A 21,310-nucleotide genomic window follows, 5' to 3' on the forward strand; every position below is an offset into this window, starting at 1 on the left:
TGTATTTTCAAATATTATTACAACTAATAACCTCTGTACTCATCTTGACTTTTTCATTGTTTTTTGACTCTTGGGGCATATATTTTTCTGTTCCCAGTGTACAGTTCACATAATTTTCAATAGACTTGGGACCAGTAAGGCTGATAACGCAAAAAAGGATAGTTATATAAACTCTAAGATCTATAAGTGATAGCCATTCTTAGAGTTGCAGTCTGTGACTTGTCATTTACAAAAGTGATCCCCTCGTATAGACGGTTGACTTATAGGGAGTTACACAGTGGCACAAACAAGAGCTAAGAGACTGAGGGAAGGTTGTGGCTGGATAACGTAGGTCTTGGGGAAATGGGTTAATAAAATCTGGTGATAGGTTTCTGTACCTTATCCCTTTCTGAAGCATAAGCTCAAGAAGGTACTCTAGGGAAGAAAGAAGCAAGCTTCAATATTTGGGGAAACTTTAAAATAGAATGAAACTCTCTTGGGTCATTTGATACTTATTTTGTTCTCGCATACCTGATTTGAACGCTGTTGTTTGTTTGCCGGTGTTTGGGAAAGGTTGTTTTTTTTTTGGTTTGCTTTTGTTTTTGTTTTTTTTGCGGTACGCGGGCCTCTCACTGTTGTGGCCCCTTCCGTTGTGGAGCACAGGCTCCGGACACGCAGGCTCAGCGGCCATGGCTCACGGGCCCAGCCGCTCCGTGGCATGTGGGATCTTCCCGGACCGGGGCACGAACCCGTGTTCCCTGCATCGGCACGCGGACTCTCAACCACTGCGCCACCAGGGAGGCCCAAGATTGTTTTAATTAGAGATTGGATCCAGAGAAACTGAAGAAGTAATGAATAGAAAATAAAAATAATACTACAAATTATATATTGGGCTGTTTTTGCCTTGGGAGTCTCAGATATTTTGTGATTGAATAATAGAATAGCTTCTCCCAGCCACCCCAGAATTAGATGTCATTGCCAAACTAAGCCAGGAGCATTGCCTAGTCTAGGAAAACACTTCTCAAAAGATGGCCCAGGGCTTCCCTGGTGGCGCAGTGGTTGAGAATCTGCCTGCTAATGCAGGTGACACGGGTTCGAGCCCTGGTCTGGGAGGATCCCACATGCCGCGGAGCAACTGGGCCAGTGAGCCACAACTACTGAGCCTGTGCGTCTGGAGCCTGTGCTCCGCAGCAAGAGAGGCCGCGATAGTGAGAGGCCCGCGCACCGTGATGAAGAGTGGCCCCCACTTGCCACAACTAGAGAAAGCTCTCGCACAGAAATGAAGACCCAACACAGTCAAAATAAATAAATTAATTAATAAACTCCTACCCCCAACATCTAAAAAACAAAAGATGGCCCAAGGTCACCGGTATGCCCTGATCAAAAAATAATGGCAAATGTCAGGTGATCTCATAGTCTTTCATTTATGTATATCCTTTGGCAACTTGCTGATAACCATACAAGTGAAGCATTAAGAATATGTAAGATGTGGCATTCATAAATCCATGTTTGCACAATACTAGAGTTTATAAAGGATTCTGATTTAGTGTTCTACTCAGAAGCCTGGCTGCTAAGCAGCCTGATGCAGCACTGCAAAACTCCCATTCCACACATGAGCATGTGTAAGTTAGAATTATTTTATGTTTTTGGAAAGATACATATCACTGTTGAGTTGTGTTTTTCAGTTGTTTCTGTTTTTTTTTTAATTATAAATTGCTGTTTAGCCTTATCATTATCAATTTAATTTGTTACAGGTTGTTCAGCTAACCCTATAGTGTATATTGATGCATATTTGTATTAATAATGTTCTTGGTCTGTAATTTTTCAGTAGCTAGAGTTTTAACTACATTGTAGTTAAAATGTGAATTATTCTCCCCATATTAGTAAAGCAGATGTATATGTAATCTCCAAAAGTTGGATTGAAAAGTGACACCTCCTTTTTTTTTTTTTATCACCCATGGCATATTTACCGGGTCTGAATAGGGTATTTGAAAAAAAGTTTGAGAACTGCTGGTGTGAGGAGCTAGTTGGCAGGTCTAGGCGTCAGAGTGAGACTCATTTCTGACTTCTTCCATAGCATAGCTCTTATAAGTTCAGGACCTTGACAGACTTTGGTTTAAATCTGCTATTTATTGTCTGTGTCCTTGGACTAGTTGCCTAATCTTATCTGTCCCTCAATTTCCTATTTGTTAAATGGGATAAAAAAAGTACCTACCTAATCCACTTGTTAGAATTCTAGGTAAGGTGGTGTGTGTAAAATGCTTAGTACTCTGCCTAGCTTATAATTAAGTCCTCAATAATAGTAACCATTATTATTAGGTGAGAAGTATTTTCTGTGTCCCTATTGCAAAATGGTTAATTTGCTACTAGATTGTTACTTTGTTTTAAGCTTCTGCCTTAAAAAAAAATATTTGTAGGAGTATAGTTGATTTACAATGTTGTGTTAGTTTCAGGTGTACAGCAAAGTACTTTAATTATACATATACATATATTGATTCTCTTTCAGATTCTTTACCCATATAAGTTATTACAGAATATTGAGTAGAGTTCCCTGTGCTATACAGTAGGTCCTTGCTGGTTATCTATTTTATATATAGTAGTGTGTGTATGTTAATCCCAAGCTCCTAATTTATCCCCACTCCCACATGTTTCCCCTTTGATAACCGTAAGTTTGTTTTCAAAATCTGTGAGTCTGTTTCTGTTTTGTAAATAAGCTCATTTGTATCATTTTTTTAAAAATTAGATTCCACATATGAGTGATATCATATGGTATTTGTCTTTCACTGTCTGACTTACTTCACTTAGTATGATAATCTCTAGGTCCATCAATGTTGCTACAGATGGCATTATTTTGTTCTTTTTTAAGGCTGAGTAATATTCCATTTTACAATATGTATGTGCCACATCTTCTTTATCCATCTCTCTGTTGATGGACATTTAGGTTTCTTCCATGTCTTGGTTATTGTAAATAGTGCTGCAGTGAACATTGGGGTGCATGTATCTTTTTGAAGTACGGTTTTCTCCAGATATATGCCCAGGAGTGGGATTGCTGGATCATATAGTAGTTCTATTTTTAGTTTTTTAAGGAACCTCCATACTGCTCTCCATAGTGGTTGTACCAATTTACATTCCCACCAACAGTGTAGGAGGGTTCCCTTTTCTCCACACCCTCTCCAGCATTTATTGTTTGTAGACTTTTTGATTATGGCCATTCTGATTGTAGTTTTGATTTGCATTTCTCTGATAATTAGTGATGTTGAGCATCTTTTCATGTGCTTTTTGGCCATCTGTATGTCTTCTTTGGAGAAATGTCTACTTAGGTCTTCTGCCCATTTTTGGATTGAGCTGTTTTTTTGACATAGAGCTGCATGAGCTGTTTGTGTATTTTGGAGATTAATCCCTTGTCGGTTGCTTCATTTGCAAATATTTTCTCCTATTCTGTAGGTTGTCTTATTTTTTTTATGGTTTCCTTTGCTGTGCAAAAGCTTTTAAGTTTCATTAGGTCCCATTTGTTTATTTTTGGTTTTATTTTCATTGCTCTAGGAGGTGGATCAAAAAAGATATTGGTGTGATTTATGTCAAAGAGTGTTCTGCCTATTTTTTCCTCTAAGAGTTTTATAGTGTCTGGCCTTACATTTAGGTCTTTGATCCATTTTGAGTTTATTTTTGTGTATGGTGTTAGAGAATGTTCTAATTTCATTCTTTTACAGGTAGCTGTCCAATTTTCTCAGAACCACTTATTGAAGGGACTGTCTTTTCTTTGTTGTATAGTTTTGCTTCCTGTGTCGTAGATTAATTGACCATAGGTGTGTGGGTTTATTTCTGGGCTTTCTATCCTGTTTCATTGATCTGTATTTCTATTTTTGTGCCAGTACTGTACTGTTTTGATTACTGTAGCTCTGTACTATAGTCTTAAGTCATTTTAATGCCTTTAATATGGAGATTCATTGTTAATAATAGTGTATGTTTCAAATGACCTTGATAATTGCAAATTTGGAGGTCAGTTTTTTACTGAAATATATTTGACATATAACTGTAAATTCACGGTGTACAACATGTTAATTTGCTACATTTATATATTATAATGTCATTGCCATTGTACAATAATTAGGACCTCTATCATGTTACATAATTATTTCTTTTTAGTAGTTGGAATAATCAAGTTCTAGTCTCTTAGCAAGTTTGATTATAATACAGTACTGTTGTCTATAGTCACTATACTGTGTATTAGATCTCTAGGACTTATTGGGGGAGGGGTCACCTTCTTGTAAAAATCAGATTACTAGGGGTAGAGTTGTCATAGTGGCCATTTTCTTGTTGTCTGCTTGTGTTGGCAATGTTACATTATCTTCAATCAGTGGTTTCCTTGCAGGAAACTTTTTAAATTCACTTGTCATTTTGTGAGCAATAATTTAATTTAAACTATATAACCTTTGGTAAATTCAAGTAAGCAGGCCCAGGCAAACCTGACATTTCCCTTGAACAAAGGAGGACACTGCCTTTTTTCTCATTTTGCTAGGTTAAAAATATATATCAATATAAGTGTTAAGATTTTCTTCCCAAATTCCTATGGTTTGTATTCAACTCTCCCTAGGATGTGAGTACCCCATTTTAGAGAGCAATTTGCTAATTATTTGAATATTAACTCTTATTCTGACACAAGAGTATAACAGATAATTTTTTGTAGTTGTTTTGGTACGGTACTTATGGAAGGTTACTGTATTTGACTTTCTACAAATCATAAAATCATGGCCTGCTAATTCTAGAGTTGACATTATTTGTCATCTAGCCCTACCTTCCTCAGTGGACAGTGAGCAACTTTATCTTTCACTAGTCTTTGTGTTTCTATCACCAAGCACTGGGCCTGTATTGTAGAGAGAGCTCAATAAATCTCTTATCGAATGAATTATATATAGATTCAGAAACTAGTTTGTCCTTTGGCCAAGAAGTGTAGAATCAATGTGGTAATCGGTAAATGGAGTTACATACAGTCTTAATAAAATAATCTCATCAAGTATTTTTATGGTACAGTTCCTTAGTGTTCCAAGTTGAGTATATCTATAAACATTTGTTTACAAACATATAAAATCATAGAACGACAAGAATTTGGAGCTGGACTGGATGTTAGAGATCATTTAATCTTTCTCAGAGAAAAAGCATCTCAGGAATCCCAAGACGAGAAAATGCCCATGAACTCTTCTTACCGTAGCACTTTACTGCCTGGTGATACTACTCTTCTGCAAGGTTTAGAATTGGATTTGCAAAATATCAGAATCAAGGTTACACCTGCTAGTATGGTCAGTCTATACCTGTTTATTCAGACTTTTGGATGACAAGGGTAGAGTATATATCAAAAGAAGTGAGGCATCCTTCCAATGAGAAAGTAGAATGTGATTTTTTGTGAGTGTTTAAGATGCAGACAGGACATCATTTATTTCCCCAAGCGATATTAATTTAAAGTTTAAGGATTACTACTTCAAATTACACACCACATGGGTACTAAGAGCAGAAAGAAATTGCTAAACCATATGCTTATAAATGCCATCTCTTTCCTCAAGAGAAAGATCATTTATATTTTGCAGTTAAAGAGCAGAAGGTCTTTTTTCCCATAAAGTTCTTTCAGTCAGGAAATAAGGGGGGGGCGGGTGGAGAGGGTTTCCGAGGGGAGATTTATACAGCATTCAAGGACTCTTTCCCATCTCCACCTGATGGAACTTTGCCTTTTGTCCATTTCCTGATTAAGCTCTGGAGAGTAAACTTTAATTCTAAAAAATATAGTAAGCTCTTGTTAAAGAAAAGTTTGTAAACAGTTCTGCTGGAAGTGAGCTTTAAGTAAAGAAATTGATATTTAGGTCAGCTTGGTTTTTTGAATAAGAGGCAATTATAGCATTACAACATTGTGAACTACATACGGCATTCTCACTTTATTGATGGACATTGTTTACTATTTTGGTTAGAACAAATGGGTGTGGGTTTCTTATAGCATAGTAAATAGTCAATAACCCTGAGAATTTTAGTACTGCGGCTTTAGTCTTTTTTGTTTTTTTCTGATGCATTTGAATCCAGGAGAGTTAACCAACCACACAAAAAAAGTGTAGTTTCTGTACCACCATCCCTGGTAAATAAATTCATAGAAAGTCTCAGAACCTTCAACTAATAATTGTATATGGTATCATGAACGGTACCATTTCCTCTCTCAGAGTAAGTCCCTGCTCCCCCTGCCTTCCTACCCTTCTCTTTCCTCTTACCTTGAAGGAGCAGCTTGAATAAATAGATTGCCCTTGCCCTCTGGGACTGTCAACAGGAGCAAATCTCAGAGCACTTTGTTTGCATCTGAGAAAATCTCCTGTAAATTTAGAAAAAGTCATACTGAAAATCTCGTAAGGTGAAGATCTTTAGTTGGGATGTATCAGATAGACTGTCCTAGGCCATGCTACCCAGGTATCTGATATTCATTACTTTTTGCCTGTCCTAGTGTAATGAACTTTTTGTCCTTGACTTCAAGTTGTTAATTAATTTTTAACTGTGGACGTAATATATAGTCCTTCTGCTTACCATTCTGTCTTAGTCATTAAATCAGGTACTACTGGATGTGGCAAATTAAAACACTTGCTGTCTCATTCAAAAGCTAATTTAATTTGTAATTTTAGTAGCCAAAGTTATTGAAATATTTGTGTATAGTTTTATTACAATAAAACATTCTTGTTATAAAAATTTTAAACATTACGGGAATATGTAGTACACTGTGTAAAATTTTTCCCACAGCCCTAATCCATTGGGTTAACCCTTGTTAACAATTTGGTGTTTGCTTTCTATGTATTTAACAAAATAAGATTTTATTATAATATTGTTTTGCAGCTTGCCTTTTTGCATGTAAATACATATATTTAAAAATTTTTCAATGTCAATAAAGTATTTAACTTTATTCTTTTAAAATCATTGTATAATATTCCATTGTAGAGGCTTACCATTATTTGTTTATCCAATTCCCATTAAATGGACCTTTACGTTTTTTCGATTTTTTACTGTTACAGAAAGTGCTGAAGTTGACATTCTTGTGTATTTATTTTTGTGCTCTTGTATGAATATCCAGCTTACTTTTTTCAGAACGGCCAGCCAACATTTTTTATTGAAAAAATTCATATTTTCTCCCACTGAATTGAAATGCTACATTTATATATACTATACTGAATTCTTATGTATACTTGGGTTTATATCTGGACTAATATGTTTCAGTGATATATCTCTCTAATATGACATTGTTTTAATTGTTCTAATTTATGATTTGCTTTCTCATTCAGTAAACTGGCCTCTTCTGATTGTTCTTTTTTTTAGAATATATATGAAATCACATATTTATTCTTTCAGATGAACTTCTTTACCTCAATTTACTTTAAAAACTCTGTTGTGATTCTCATCAGGATTACTTTTAATTCCTGTGTTAATTAGAACTGTGTCTCTCAGCTTTACAAACTTCTTGGTAAATATAAAATTCTCATTTTTCCTTCTCAGTGTTCTAATATGTGTGCCCATTTGTCAAATTACTGTGTTTAACTGTGTATCCCTACCAAGAATGTTTTGTTGAATTTTGCTTTCTGTTGCTAAAGCATTGTTTTTTGTTTTTGTTTTTTTAATATTTATTTATTTGGCTGCACCGGGTCTTAGTTGTGGCATGCAGGATCTTCGTTGCCACATGCGGGATATTTAGTTGTGGCATGGGAACTTTTAGTTGTGGCATGTGGGATCTAGTTCCCTGACCAGGGATCGACCCCAGTCCCCCTGCATTGGGAGTGCAGAGCCTTAGCCACTGGACCACTACGGAAGTCCCTAAAGCATTATTTTTGTTCACAATAAAGTACAATAAAATACCAAATATGCTTTTTTCACATGGTGATTTAGAGATGATTGGTCTCTTTACAACGTCTCCAAACAGGGTATGTCTCTTCATTTGTTTTTCTTAAGTCCCTCAGAAGAGTTTTATAACTTCCTTTACATGTTCTCTGAGTTTATTCCTAGGTATTGCTTATGTTTTGCAATTATAGATTGCAGGTCATTTCCCTCATATTTTCTAGCTGGTTGTTTTGGGCATGAAAGGTTACTATATATTTTCATATACAGTTGACCCTTGAACAACTCAATGGTTGGGGGGCCTACCTTCTGCACAGTTGAAAATTTGAATGTAATAGTCGGCCTTCCGTGTGAGGTTCCTCTGTATCCGCATTTCCTCTGCATGTGAGGATCCACAGTTGTGGATCGTGTAATACTGTAGCATTTACTATTGAAAAAATCCGAGTATAAGTGGACCCTGCAGTTCAAACCCTTGTTCAAGGGTCAACTGTAATAATTTTATGTGGTCACCTTAGTGAACCTTCCTTATTTTCTCATATTTTTTCAGTTGATTCTCATGGATTTTTCATGTGGGCAATGAGATTATCAGCAAATAGTGATTATTTTGCCTGTTTGTTTCCTAAGCCATTTACCTTTAACTTGGTTTTCTTAATTGTATTGTCTTTTGTTCCTGAAAAATGTTAATAGTGATGAATAGACATCCTTATCTTATTTCTGAACTTTCTAGGGCTGTTTCTACTGTTTTATTATTAACTAGATGCTTATATCTGTTGTAGTTAGGCTGTGTACATGTGTATAAATTTTAGGAAGTATTCTTTTATTCCTATTCAATTAAAACTTTTAAAATAAAAGGAATTTTAGCTTTTATTGAGCTAATTATATGATTTTTTTCTCCTTTAACCTTTTAATTTGATGATAGTTATTTTTCCTAATATTCAAATTTCTTTCTTGGAATTGACCACCTTTGTCATGAATCCTTCTGCTTAATTCTGTTTTCCAATATTATACACAGGCTTTTTTTTTCATGTATACTGATTTTTGAGTGTGTGAATGTGGTCACATCTTCGTGTCAGGCTTATATTGGCTTCATAGGAAGAAGCAGAAAACTTCTCATGTGCACAGGAATAGTTTAAATAACATTCTAATTATCTGATCCTTGAAGTTTTGAAGAAACCTGTCCATGAAACTGTTTGGATCTGGCATGTTAGGAGGTCAGGGGTTAGGAATACATTTAGGCAGGTGGGGTAGGTTATTTTCTTAGTATCCCTTTCTCCTATCCAAATCTAAGATTAAATAAGTGTATTGGATAGGTTTTTAGGCTCCATGTCTTCAGTCCTATCTATATGAACAGCCCTCATTAAACACCCTGGGTATTGAGTCTCTAAAAAGCTTCCTGGTTGGCATCGTGCTTTCACAGCTTCCTGGGGGAATTTAGCACGTTCGATGTAACTCCATTGAGAGAGGAGTCTTGAAAGCTTGTGTCTGGTTTCTCCCAGACTTTGCCCCATGTGCTTTTTCAAAACCTTTGCTGATCTTCCTTTGATGCTTTTGTGTAATAAATTAGAGTCATGAGTCCAGACATTTGCTGAGTTATGAGAGTCCATTTCATATGACAGGACAAAACAGTGGTATTAAAAGGCAGTGGCAGAGTTTTAAGACATAACTTTAAAAATGTACTATAACTTTGTCATTACAGGTATGGAAATAATCTCATGGAAGTTAGAACATTTGTCAAAGACCACGTATGTCATTAGTAGCAGAATAATAAGTATGAAAGCATAAGAAACATGTCAGTAAATAATTTTACTCCATGAGCTTTAATTTTTTTCTCAATTTTATTTATCAAATTAAACTTGATGGTTTAAAATGTTAAAGTTTTAAATGTTTAAAATATTAAAGTTTTAAATGTTAAACTTTATTTAACATAAATGTAGTATTTAACATAAATGTAGTATTAAAGTTTATTATGTATCAGTTGAAGATTATTATTATTAAAGTTATTAATTAATTTTATTGATGTGTAGTTTCTAAAACATGTTTTTTTAAATGCAAGTGGATGGATGCAAACTGTCACTTCACAGATAAGCTAGGACATTGGGCGAAAATATTTTCTGCATACAAGCTATAGCATTGGTAACTTTGTTAGCATCATTTGCATCTTTGCAGTAAGATTAAAAATGGAATCATATCCTAAATAAATATTCTTAGCAGATATTTTGTATATTTATGCACCTGAGAAGGGATGTGAACCTAGAACAGCAGAGTCTAAATCAGTGGCTATTTTGTAGGCTGCTCATAAGAATGGCTTCAGAATAGGGATTCCACATTCCAGACCAATTAAATCAGAATTTCTGGTGGGTGGGGCTCAAGCATCTTTTTTCTTCTTTTAAGCTCCCCATGTGATTCCAATGTGTGGCAAGCTCATTGCGAATCACTGGTCTAATTAAAATTATTTCTATATGCCAATACAGATTGCGTTTATTCCATACTAAGTGTCTGTTTTCTATACCCAGAAATATTTGCTTTATGTCTCCAGTTGGAAAAGCATAATTAGAATGTAAACTTAGCAAAATGAAATTGTATGTATTAAGAAGTTCAGATCTGGAGAACTTAAGATAGATATTTATATATGTAGTATTAAAGTTTATTATGTATCAGTTGAAGAATTACAAATTTACCTTTGAGCTAGTTAGCCAAAAATCTATCACTGTCCATCAAGAGTTATTAATCATTTGAGTCTCACTCATGACCTAGATAAAATTTTAAGATAATATGATACCAGAGAACATATTCAGTGGGTGTATGCGTGGCGTCCTTTCAGTTAGGGAAAGCATCTATTTTGTTTAGAGTCATGCACTATCATTGAACTATTGGATAGTGATAATGAGAGTTCATGTTGAAGGAAAATGGGATTTTGAAATCAGGTACCAGTAGCTTTCAGAATTTCATGGCTGATATAGGAAATGACCATGCTCTTTTGAACATCGTTTGGATAACCCAACCAGAAACCAAAACAAAAAGCAAAAGCAGTCTTATCCTTTGCCTAGAGTACAGTCAGTCCTTGATCATTTGTTAGAGCAGGGATGGCAAACTATAGCCTGAGGGTTAAATCTGGTCCTTTTCTGTAAATAGTTTTATTGGAACAAAGCCATGCTCATTAATTTACTTACTGTCTCTGGCTGCTTTTAGGCTCCCAATGACAGAGTTGAATGGTAGTGACAGAGGCTGTATAGTTTGCAAAACCTAAAATATTTACTATCTGACCCTTTGCAGCAAGTTTGCTGACTTCTGTGTTAGACTGTTGTGTCACATGTTAGATGATTGAATTTCACATGATCTGCTGACACTCCTAAATGGATCCTCTTAAGCTGAATTTGGTCTTTCACACACAAGTGACTGGAGATGATTCAGTTTTTAGGGCTTTTGAATGCAGGTTGCAGTTGAAGGAGAGGGATTTGCGTTGAGAATGAGGGGAGTATGCTGATAGCCCCCTGATGTTCCTACTATAGGGAGCCAGGAGCTTATTTACTTACCTGGGGTGGGTGTCTCCTTGCCTAACTCATCCTCCACATTCCTCTACATCACATTCCTTGCTGTTGCTTCCTCAGTTGGGGGTGGGCATGGAGTAACAAGTAACTGGGGAAACTGGATTGTGAGGATCTTCCACTGCAGTCTCGGGGGATAACGACAGTTTCTCACATACCTTGTTGATAATGGACCTGGATGTGGAGGTTTAAAGATTAGGAGTGGCTTAATCATTAATCGTGGTACAAGTGGAGAGTTCAAGAAGGTGTGGAGGTCTTGGGAGATTGGGATTGACATATATACACTAATATGTATAAAATGGATAACTAATAAGAACCTGCTGTATAAGAAAATAAATAAAATTCAAAAATAAAAGAAAATGTGGAGGTCTAGTGGAGAGAGCATATCTGGCTCATTTCTTCTATTTTCTGGTGCAACAGAGGGGTAGCTGGCTCACCTCTGAGTTGTCAGCCACATCTTCACTTCAGGCACCTGCATGCTAGTGAGGGCTCTCATCCACTTGCTGGGTTACTTACACCTGGAAAAGTACTACCTGCAAATACAGTAGAGATTTAAGAATATAAAAATTTTTAGGTTTTGAAGAAAATAACTCCCCTTTCTAATATGTAAAGCTGTTAATCAAGTTTTAGCCCTTTGATTTTCAGTTACATTTGTAGAAAGGCATTGCATACAAAAGCAAGGAAGTGAGATTAAATATAATGATGTTCTGGTAAACACAGGCTACCTGATTATCAGGGGTGCAAGTTTGGACTGGAAGTTACAGTCTTCAGAAAAATATTGGAGTTATTCTTTTTTTGAGGGAGGTTAGGATGCTTACTATAAGCTTCTATTAATGAATGTCAAGTTATTTTTCTGTGACTTAAGAAGATTATAATTTTTTATAAAATATTTAAGAGGGTTTCAGACCAAAACCTCTGTAATCATTTGAAATCTTACGATTTGGTTTATTCTTTTTGTGATTTAGGCCTAGATCTGTGCCTGAACAAGTTTTCCACTGGGTCTAGTTAGTTATACCCACCTTAGTAAATATATCTGTGCTAAAAGAGGAGCTCTTCTGGTTGTTGATTTTCCTTTTCCTGAGATACTGAGAAATAAGGGCCTTGTAGTTTGAACACAGTTTTCTAGATTGTGATGGCTCCAAGTGCTGTTAGTGTTTGAAGATCCTGACTTTTAGTGTGATAAGGCAGTGAGAATAGTGGAGTTAGTGGAAGTAGGCTGAATTGCTTCCCAGAATAGATGGGTTAATATAGATACCAATGATGATGAAATTCCTCTCTTTTGTGATTTTTTTTAGATATACATTTTTACTTATCTGTGTTTGTGGTATGTGATTTTCGAAGTGTACTCCCCTCTCCTCACTAACTGTCATCCCTTCTTTATATAATAGATCAGCGACTATCATCTGTTCTACAAGATGAGTAACAGCCACCCTCTTCGCCCCTTTACTGCAGTGGGGGAAATTGATCATGTGCACATTTTGTCTGAACATATTGGTGCCTTGTTGATTGGGGAAGAATATGGCGACGTCACATTTGTTGTGGAAAAGAAACGTTTTCCTGCCCACAGGGTAATTTTAGCAGCAAGGTGCCAATATTTTCGGTAAGTGTATATTACTTTTTGAAGATTGAAGTCACTTGTAGAAAACACTTGTATTTTCCATTCTGTGAAAAATATGTAAGAAAACAACAATAAATTCTAGCAGTCATTCAATTCAACATCTGTAAGAATTTAATCGTTGTCAACTCTTTGTTATGTTTTGAAAATCACCTTTTCCTTTCAGGAGTGGTCTTAGAATCATAGGGTTAGGAGGCTTCTTAGGCTAGACTGTACCCGATCAACCATTTTTCAGGGTCTCAACAATATTTCTCAGGCTGAGTCTTTGTTGCCTTCGCCCTCTCCTCACAGTTGATGGCTAATGGAACTTAAACTGATTTATTGGCAGATAGGCCTCTTGTTGTACGGGTAGACTGACCTCTGGACTCGCCAGTGAACACGTATACATCTTAGTTTCAGACTACCCAACAGATGTCTAAGACATGCAGTTTGACAACCCCAAAGCAAAGGAAACAAATATTTACTGAGACTCAGTTTCATAATTATATTAGAGCCAAAACTAAACAAAATATGTGTTTAATTAATGTAAAAATCATACTTGTACGTATACGTAGCTATTGTTAGTTACTTAGACCCCTAATTTCCAGGGTTATAAATGTTAAACTGAGGTCTTATTACTCTACATTTTACCTAATCTTAGTTAAAAGGGAATCATCACTGAATTATTGACTGATAATGTATCCTTGACAGATCCATAGAGTCCATATCCAAAAAATCATGGATTTGCCTGTGAAACTTGATATCGAGAAATTGAGATGCTGAAGGCATGGATAAAATTTCAGTTATCTTCTAGTGAAAACTGCATTCTGATTTTTACAATCAGAATTAACCGAGACAGCAAAACCAACCTAGAGTCACACATATTGTAGTAAAATGTGTTTCTTGGAAATATTTATTGTTTAGCTATAACTCTTACAGTGCTTTATAAACATTTTTAGAATGTTTCCTCTTGTAAATATAAGATGCCACTGTAAATACAGCCAGGAGCTTAGAAAAGAGAGGAGTCTATTAAGAGTTCTAGCTAACATGCTCCTATCCAGGCAAGGCGGCTGGCCTTGGTCTTGTCATTATTTGTTACCAGCCTCTGTCCTCTGTACACTTTTGTGCTTCTTTCCCTTTTCATTCTTCCATTCATTATATTAAAGTGTCTTGTAAAAGTCCACTCTTCATTAATTTAGAACTTCTCAGCCTTATGTTTAGTATTTGTTACTATTATATATCTTCCCTCTTTCAAAAAGAATTTGAGACAACTGTAGGTGTGTATCTTTTAGGTGATCGGTATATTCTTAAAAGAAACTCAAGTACTTTTAGAAATTTGAAGATCATATTGAATGAATGGAAAACGCTCCCTTCATTTATTGTTCTTGCTGTCTCTTTGTGGGTATTGAACCTTTATAATATCTGATGTCTCAACAGGCTAAACTCAGTCATTACCAATCCTATCTTAGACTGATTCTCATTGCTGACACTGTTCATGTGCAAAGGAAAGTTAACTGTCAGCAGTCAGGAGAGACCTTATGAGTGTGGTCATAGAGCCTATCAGTTCCCAGATAAGGACAAGCTAACTGTACCGGAGGGAACCTTCCACAAGTTGGGGGTTCATATTTAGGCTTCCTAGGGGTCCTCATCAAAACCACTTTTAAAGCATCGAGAATCCAGGTAAGTACCATGGATCACACTGGAGTGGGAGTAGGTCTTGGCAAGATCTCCCCAGGAAGGTATCCTTTAATCTAGCAATTTTAAGGTTATGATTGGATGCTCTCTGGATTCATGGAAACCTTCACAGGTGTTTTTAGGCATACTATAACCCAGTGAGGAGGTATGCTCAGAATATTCATGAACCTTTTGCTGGGTAGTTGCAACTATTTCTGTGAGGCAAGCAAGAATGTCCTGTCTTGCTTTTCCGGGGGACGGTGGGAGGAGTTCTAGGCAAGCATGGAGGGAAACTTTGAAATGCTAGTCCTGCTCTGAGAATCTTAGGAGCACGGGAGTCTCTTTTTGTCCCCTTGTTTTCTTGCTCTCACTTTTACACATTTTCTTTCTCACTCATTACTCTTCCTTTTCTGCACTCCTCCCTAGTCCTCCTCTGGCCACCCTTTCTTTCCTGATGGATTGGAAACTTTAATTGGTTCATATTACTTCTCCTAGAGTAATAGAGGTAGAAATGTAAATTTACTACCTGACTGGATTATCTAGTTTTCATTATTTAGATGAGCAGATAAGCAATAATGTGGGGATTTTTTTAATCTGAAAAATACTAGAAGACAAAATAGAAAAGTCAAATTATCCATAATCCCATCATGAATTTCATTTTTAATTTATAAACTGACAAATGAAGACCCTTCCCTTCCAGCCATCTAATCCTATTCCCTAGAGACAACCACTGTTAACAGTTTAATATGTATTTCCCCTCAATATAAATAGATATATCTATATATACCTGTGTGCATACAAATGTAAGTGTGTGTTATACACTCTTTTCCATGCAACACATAGGGATCTGCAAACTGACTTACCAACTATATCCTGGACATCTTTCCAAGACAGTATATTTTGATCTCCCTTGGTCTTTCTAATGGCTGCACAGAATGTGTATATCATAGTTTTTTCAACCATGTGCCTCTTGATGGACATTTAAGATATTTTCCATTGTTTCAATATATCTTCTTATACATTTATCTTTATCTTGCTGTATTATCTTACACATTTATCTTTATCCTAAAAGTGAGATTACTGAGTTGAAGGGTATGCACATTTTAGATTTGAATAGATATTACTTAAATTCCTTTCCAAAAAGGGATACCCATTTATACTCTCAAAGCAGTGCATGAGAAAACCTGTTTTTCCATTGTTTTTGCAGTGCTGAATATTAACAGGTTTTTAATTTCTGCCAGCCTGACAGGGAGAATGGCGCCTGCTTGTGTTTAATTGTTTTCGTCTGATTATCTTTTCCTCTGGAGCTTTACTTTTTAAACTACTTTCTTGACCTTTAACAGGTTTATATTGATTTCACTGTTCCTCTCAAAAGAGCACTTTCATCTTTCTAATTAATGAATGTCTATTATGTATCTTGAGCTCTCAGGATTATTCGTTAGTTCAACTTATAGAATTAATTCAAAATAGTTTTAAAATTATGTCTTTCTTTAGAGAACTATTTTAAGTTATTATTATGCATTTGTTCACCTGAATCTTTGTGTCATTAAACACATGTATGTTTTTTATAATGTTGATAACCTTTATTTCATAATTTTGTAGCACATCCTATTTGAAGTTTTTCTCATGTGTTTCTTCTCTGATGTGCAGAGCATTACTATATGGTGGAATGCGAGAATCTCAGCCTGAAGCCGAAATCCCTCTCCAAGACACCACTGCAGAAGCATTCACAATGCTACTTAAATACATCTACACTGGGCGTGCAACGCTGACAGATGAGAAGGAGGAGGTGCTGCTGGACTTTTTGAGCCTGGCTCATAAATATGGATTTCCAGAGCTGGAGGATTCTACCTCTGAGTACCTCTGCACCATACTTAACATTCAGAATGTCTGTATGACTTTTGATGTTGCCAGTCTCTACTCCCTTCCCAAGTTAACGTCCATGTGCTGCATGTTTATGGACAGAAATGCTCAGGAGGTGCTCTCAAGCGAAGGCTTCCTCTCCCTTTCTAAGGTGTGTCATTGTCTACAAGTAATTTACAGGCATGCACTGTTTTATTTATATCTGTAAGTTAGAAATACGGCAGTGAACTAAGAATAAAAAAATAAAAACCATTAGTGTGGAAGAGGCTGTCTAGCCACCTGCCTCTGGCTACTGAGACTCTAGATCATATAAGAGAGAGGCAGATTGCTGCTGTTTTCTTTTAAGGTTCTTCAGATAAGTTCTGTGTGCAAAAGAGACTGTGCTGCTGGTGGTTGTTTTCAATGTGATGGCATCAAATAGGCTCCTTTGTGGTGTTGCATACTGTTTTTTGGTTTTGTATTTCTCTGACAGAGTGTTACTAATAATTCCTTATTGAGGGGGAAGATTCATAAAGAAGATCTGATGTTTCATTGGGTGTCTTTAAGTCATTGTCGTTTTTTATTTTCTGGCCCAGAATTCACTATTGTACAATGTTTTATACCATATAATAGCTAGAATAAAACTGTTTTTCCCAAATCTTCCTCTCAACCCTGGTGATTGTCTTTCCTTTCCCTTTCTGTGTTCCTCCTAGGACCTGACTTCTTCGAATGAGAAAACCTCTTTAAAAAGCTACAAGTCTTGATTTGAGTGTAACTTTGATTTTTATTGTCCTAGTTAATTTTCAAAGGCAAGGATCTTGTAGGGTCGCACAGTGTTGCTGGCAGTCAGTTTAGAAATCTGAGAACCAAAAGTGTGGTGGTGCAGTAATACTGTGGAACAAACGGTTTGAATTTTAAATGCTGGATGCATCTTACCGGCTCATAAATGCAAACTCTGCTGAAGAACCTGTATGGGATGACAGCGTCTCACACTGCTGTTTTTCTTGTTATTTTACTAAAGATGGGTGCAAATGTGCTGGAAAGACTAGGTACAAGATGCCTACGGCTATTCACACAGCCATAATGGGCAAGAGAGTACATGGCACAAAGAATAAGGAAAGAAGATGGTCAAGAAGAGTTAACTGCTTAAATATAAGTGATATTTGCAGTTCAGTAAAGTTTTACTGATTGATCATGCACATGGTTGAGCTCCATAATAACTGGAATTTTTCCTTTTTATCCTTTTCAGACAGCACTTTTAAACATCGTATTAAGAGATTCATTTGCAGCTCCCGAAAAAGATATCTTCCTAGCCTTGTTAAACTGGTGTAAGCATAATTCAAAGGAGAATCATGCTGAAATCATGCAGGCTGTCCGTTTGCCTCTGATGAGCCTCACTGAACTTCTGAATGTCGTGAGGCCTTCGGGACTATTGTCTCCTGATGCCATTCTGGATGCTATTAAAGTTCGATCAGAGAGCCGGGACATGGACCTCAATTATAGAGGCATGCTCAGTAAGTACCTATTTATGCTAATCTCACCAAGAAGTTTTGTTTGCATCCTGTGACAGGCCCAGCTACAAAACTCTAGCTACAAAACTGTAGTTCAGGTAAACATGGTATGTATCAATCTGAGAACATAGAGCTCTGCTTCCTGTGGAATGCCTTTCCGACTCCTTCTCCTGCTAATTCCTCCTGAGATTGCTTAGCCTCTGTAGACCACAAAATAGGTATTTCTTGCCATTTCTGGACAAATTTCTCCAGCCGCTCCCTAGAATGTCAAAAGTTAGATAATTTCTCATGTTAAGACCTTTCTTCCTTTCCTCCATTAAATCAGTACTGAGTACATGCTATATGTTTATTATTATTTTAGGTGCCATGAACACGGAGATTCTAAATAAAAATAATAATGGGTAACGCTTGCATAGCATTTCCAATACTTATATGGTATTTTTCTTATTAATAAAACTAATAGCCATGAACGCTTATGAAGTGCTTATATATATCAGTAACAGTCCTACATGATGATTTAATTCTCACAATAACCCTTTGAGATAAAAACCTATTATTTTTTTCCTATTTATTTATTTATTTTAAGTGAAGATGATACAATTCTTTTTATTTAATTTTTTAATTTAATTATTATTTTTTTATACAGCAGGTTCTTATTAGTTATCCATTTTATACATATTAGTGTATATATGTCAATCCCAATCTCCCAATTCATCACACACACACACACACACACACCCTGCCACTTTCCCCACTTGGTGTCCATATGTTTGTTCTCTACATCTGTGTCTCTATTTCTACCCTGCAAACCGGTTCATCTGTACCAGTTTTCTAGGTTCCACATACATGCGTTAATATACAATTTTTGTTTTTCTCTTTCTGATTTACTTCACTCTGTATGAGAGTCTCTAGATCCATACACGTCTCTACAAATGACCCAATTTCGTTCCATTTTATGGCTGAGTAATACTCCATTGTATACATGTACCACATCTTCTTTATCTGTTAGTCTGTCGATGGTCTTTTAGGTTGCTTCCATGACCTGGCTATTGTAAATAGTGCTGCAATGAACATTGGGGTGGATGTGTCTTTTTGAATTATGGTTTTCTCTGGGTATATGCCCAGTAGTGGGATTGTTGGGTCATATGGTAATTCTATTTTTAGTTTTTTAAGGAACCTCCATACTGTTCTCCAAAGTGGCTGTATCAATTTACATTCCCACCAACAGGTGCAAGAGGGTTCCCTTTTCTCCACACCCTCTCCAGCATTTGTTGTTTGTAGATTTTCTGATGATGCTCATTCTAACTGGTGTGAGGTGATACCTCATTGTAGTTTTGATTTGCATTTCTATAATAATTAGTGATGTTGAGCAGCTTTTCATGTGCTTCTTGGCCATCTGTATGTCTTCTTTGGAGAAATGTCTATTTACGTCTTCTGCCCATTTTTGGATTGGGTTGTTTGTTTCTTTAATATTGAGCTGCATGAGCTGTTTATATATTTTTGAGATTAATCCTTTCTCCATTGATTCGTTTGCCAATATTTTCTCCCATTTTGAGGGTTGTCTTTTCATCTTGTAGTTTCCTTTGCTTTGCAAAAGCTTTTAAGTTTCATTAGGTCGCATTTGTTTTTCTTTTTATTTCCGTTACTCTAGAAGGTGGATCAAAAAAGATCTTGCTGTGATTTATGTCAGAGTGTTCTTCCCATGTTTTCCTCTAAGAGTTTTATAGTGTCCAGTCTTACATTTAGGTCTCTAATCCATTTTGAGTTTATTTTTGTGTATGGTGTTAGGGAATGCTCTAATTTCATTCTTTTACATATAGCTGTCCAGTTTTCCCAGCACCAGTTTTTGAAGAGATTGTCCTTTCTCCATTGTATATCCTTGCCTCCTTTGTCATAGATTAGTTGACCATAGGTGCGTGGGTTTATCTCTTGAGCTTTCTATCTTGTTCCATTGATCTATGTTTCTGTTTTTGTGCCAGTACCATATAGTCTTGATTACTGTAGCTTTGTAGTATAGTCTGAAGTGAGGGAGTCTGATTCCTCCAGCTCCATTTTTTTACCTCAAGACTGCTTTGGCTATGCAGGGTCTTTTGTGTCTCCATACAAATTTTAAGATTTTTTGTTATAGTTCTGGAAAAAAATGCCATTGGTAATTTGATAGGGATTGCATTGAATCTGTAGATTGCTTTGGGTAGTGTAGTCATTTTCACAATATTGATTCTTCCAATCCAAGAACATGGTATATCTCTCCATCTGTTGGTATCATCTTTAATTTCTTTCATCAGTGTCTTATAGCTTTCTGCATACAGGTCTTTTGTCTCCTTAGGTAGGTTTATTCCTAGGTATTTTATTCTTTTTGTTGCAGTGGTAAATGGGACTGTTTCCTTAATTTCTCTTTCAGATTTTTCATCATTAATGTATAGGAATGCAAGAGATTTCTGTGCATTAACTTTGTGTCCTGCAACTTTACCAAATTCACTGATTAGCTCTAGTAGTTTTCTGGTGGCATCTTTAGGATTCTCTATGTATAGTATCTTGTCAGCTGCAAACACTGACAGATTTACTTCTTCTTTTCTAACTTGTATTCCTTTTATTTCCTTTTCTTCTCTGATTGCCGTGGCTAGGCCTTCCAAAACGATGTTGAATAATAGTGGCGAGAGTGGACATCCTTGTCTTGTTCCTGATCTTAGTGGAATTGCTTTCAGGTTTTCACCATTGAGAATGATGTTTGCTGTGGGTTTGTTGTATATGGCCTTTATTATGTTGAGGTAGGGTTCCCTCTATTCCCACTTTCTGGAGAGTTTTTATCATAAGTGGGTGTTGAATTTTGTCAAAAGCTTTTTATTCATCTATTGTCCTATGGTTTTTCTCCTTCAGTTTGTTAATATGGTGTATCACATTGATGGATTTGCGTATATTGAAGAATCCTTGCATCCCTGGGATAAATCCCACATGGTCATGGTGTATGATCCTTTTAATGTGTTGTTGGATTCTGTTTGCTGGTATTTTGTTGAGGATTTTTGCATCTATATTCACCAGTAATAATGGTCTGTTATTTTCTTTTTTTGTAGTATCTTTGTCTGGTTTTGGTATCAGGGTGATGGTGGCCTCGTAGAATGAGTTTGGGAGTGTTCCCTCCTCTGCAATTTTTGGAAGAGTTTGAGAAGGATGGGTGTTAGCTCTTCTCTAAATGTTTGATAGAATTCACCTGTGAAGCTATCTGGTCCTGGGCTTTTGTTTGTTGGAAGATTTTAAATCACAGTTTCAATTTCATTGCTTGTGATTGGTCTATTCATATATTCTATTTCTTCCTATTC

General features: G+C 36.2%; 1 protein-coding gene across 1 annotated transcript in view; it reads left to right on the plus strand.

Moving 5' to 3' along the window:
• The window catches only part of BTBD9 (BTB domain containing 9), a 405,922-nt gene that overhangs the window by 23,061 nt on the left and 361,551 nt on the right, over window positions 1-21,310 (plus strand). Inside the window, exons 2-4 of the mRNA XM_029243461.1 lie at window positions 12,761-12,972; window positions 16,291-16,654; window positions 17,732-17,996. Of these exons, the coding sequence (XP_029099294.1) occupies window positions 12,788-12,972; window positions 16,291-16,654; window positions 17,732-17,996 (814 nt within the window). The 5' untranslated portion in view covers window positions 12,761-12,787. The remainder of the gene's footprint in view (window positions 1-12,760; window positions 12,973-16,290; window positions 16,655-17,731; window positions 17,997-21,310) is intronic.

The sequence above is a fragment of the Monodon monoceros genome, unplaced genomic scaffold, assembly GCF_005190385.1.
Source record: "Monodon monoceros isolate NGI ecotype Baffin Bay Population unplaced genomic scaffold, NGI_Narwhal_1 Super_Scaffold_3, whole genome shotgun sequence".
Classification (NCBI taxonomy): Eukaryota; Metazoa; Chordata; class Mammalia; order Artiodactyla; family Monodontidae; genus Monodon; species Monodon monoceros.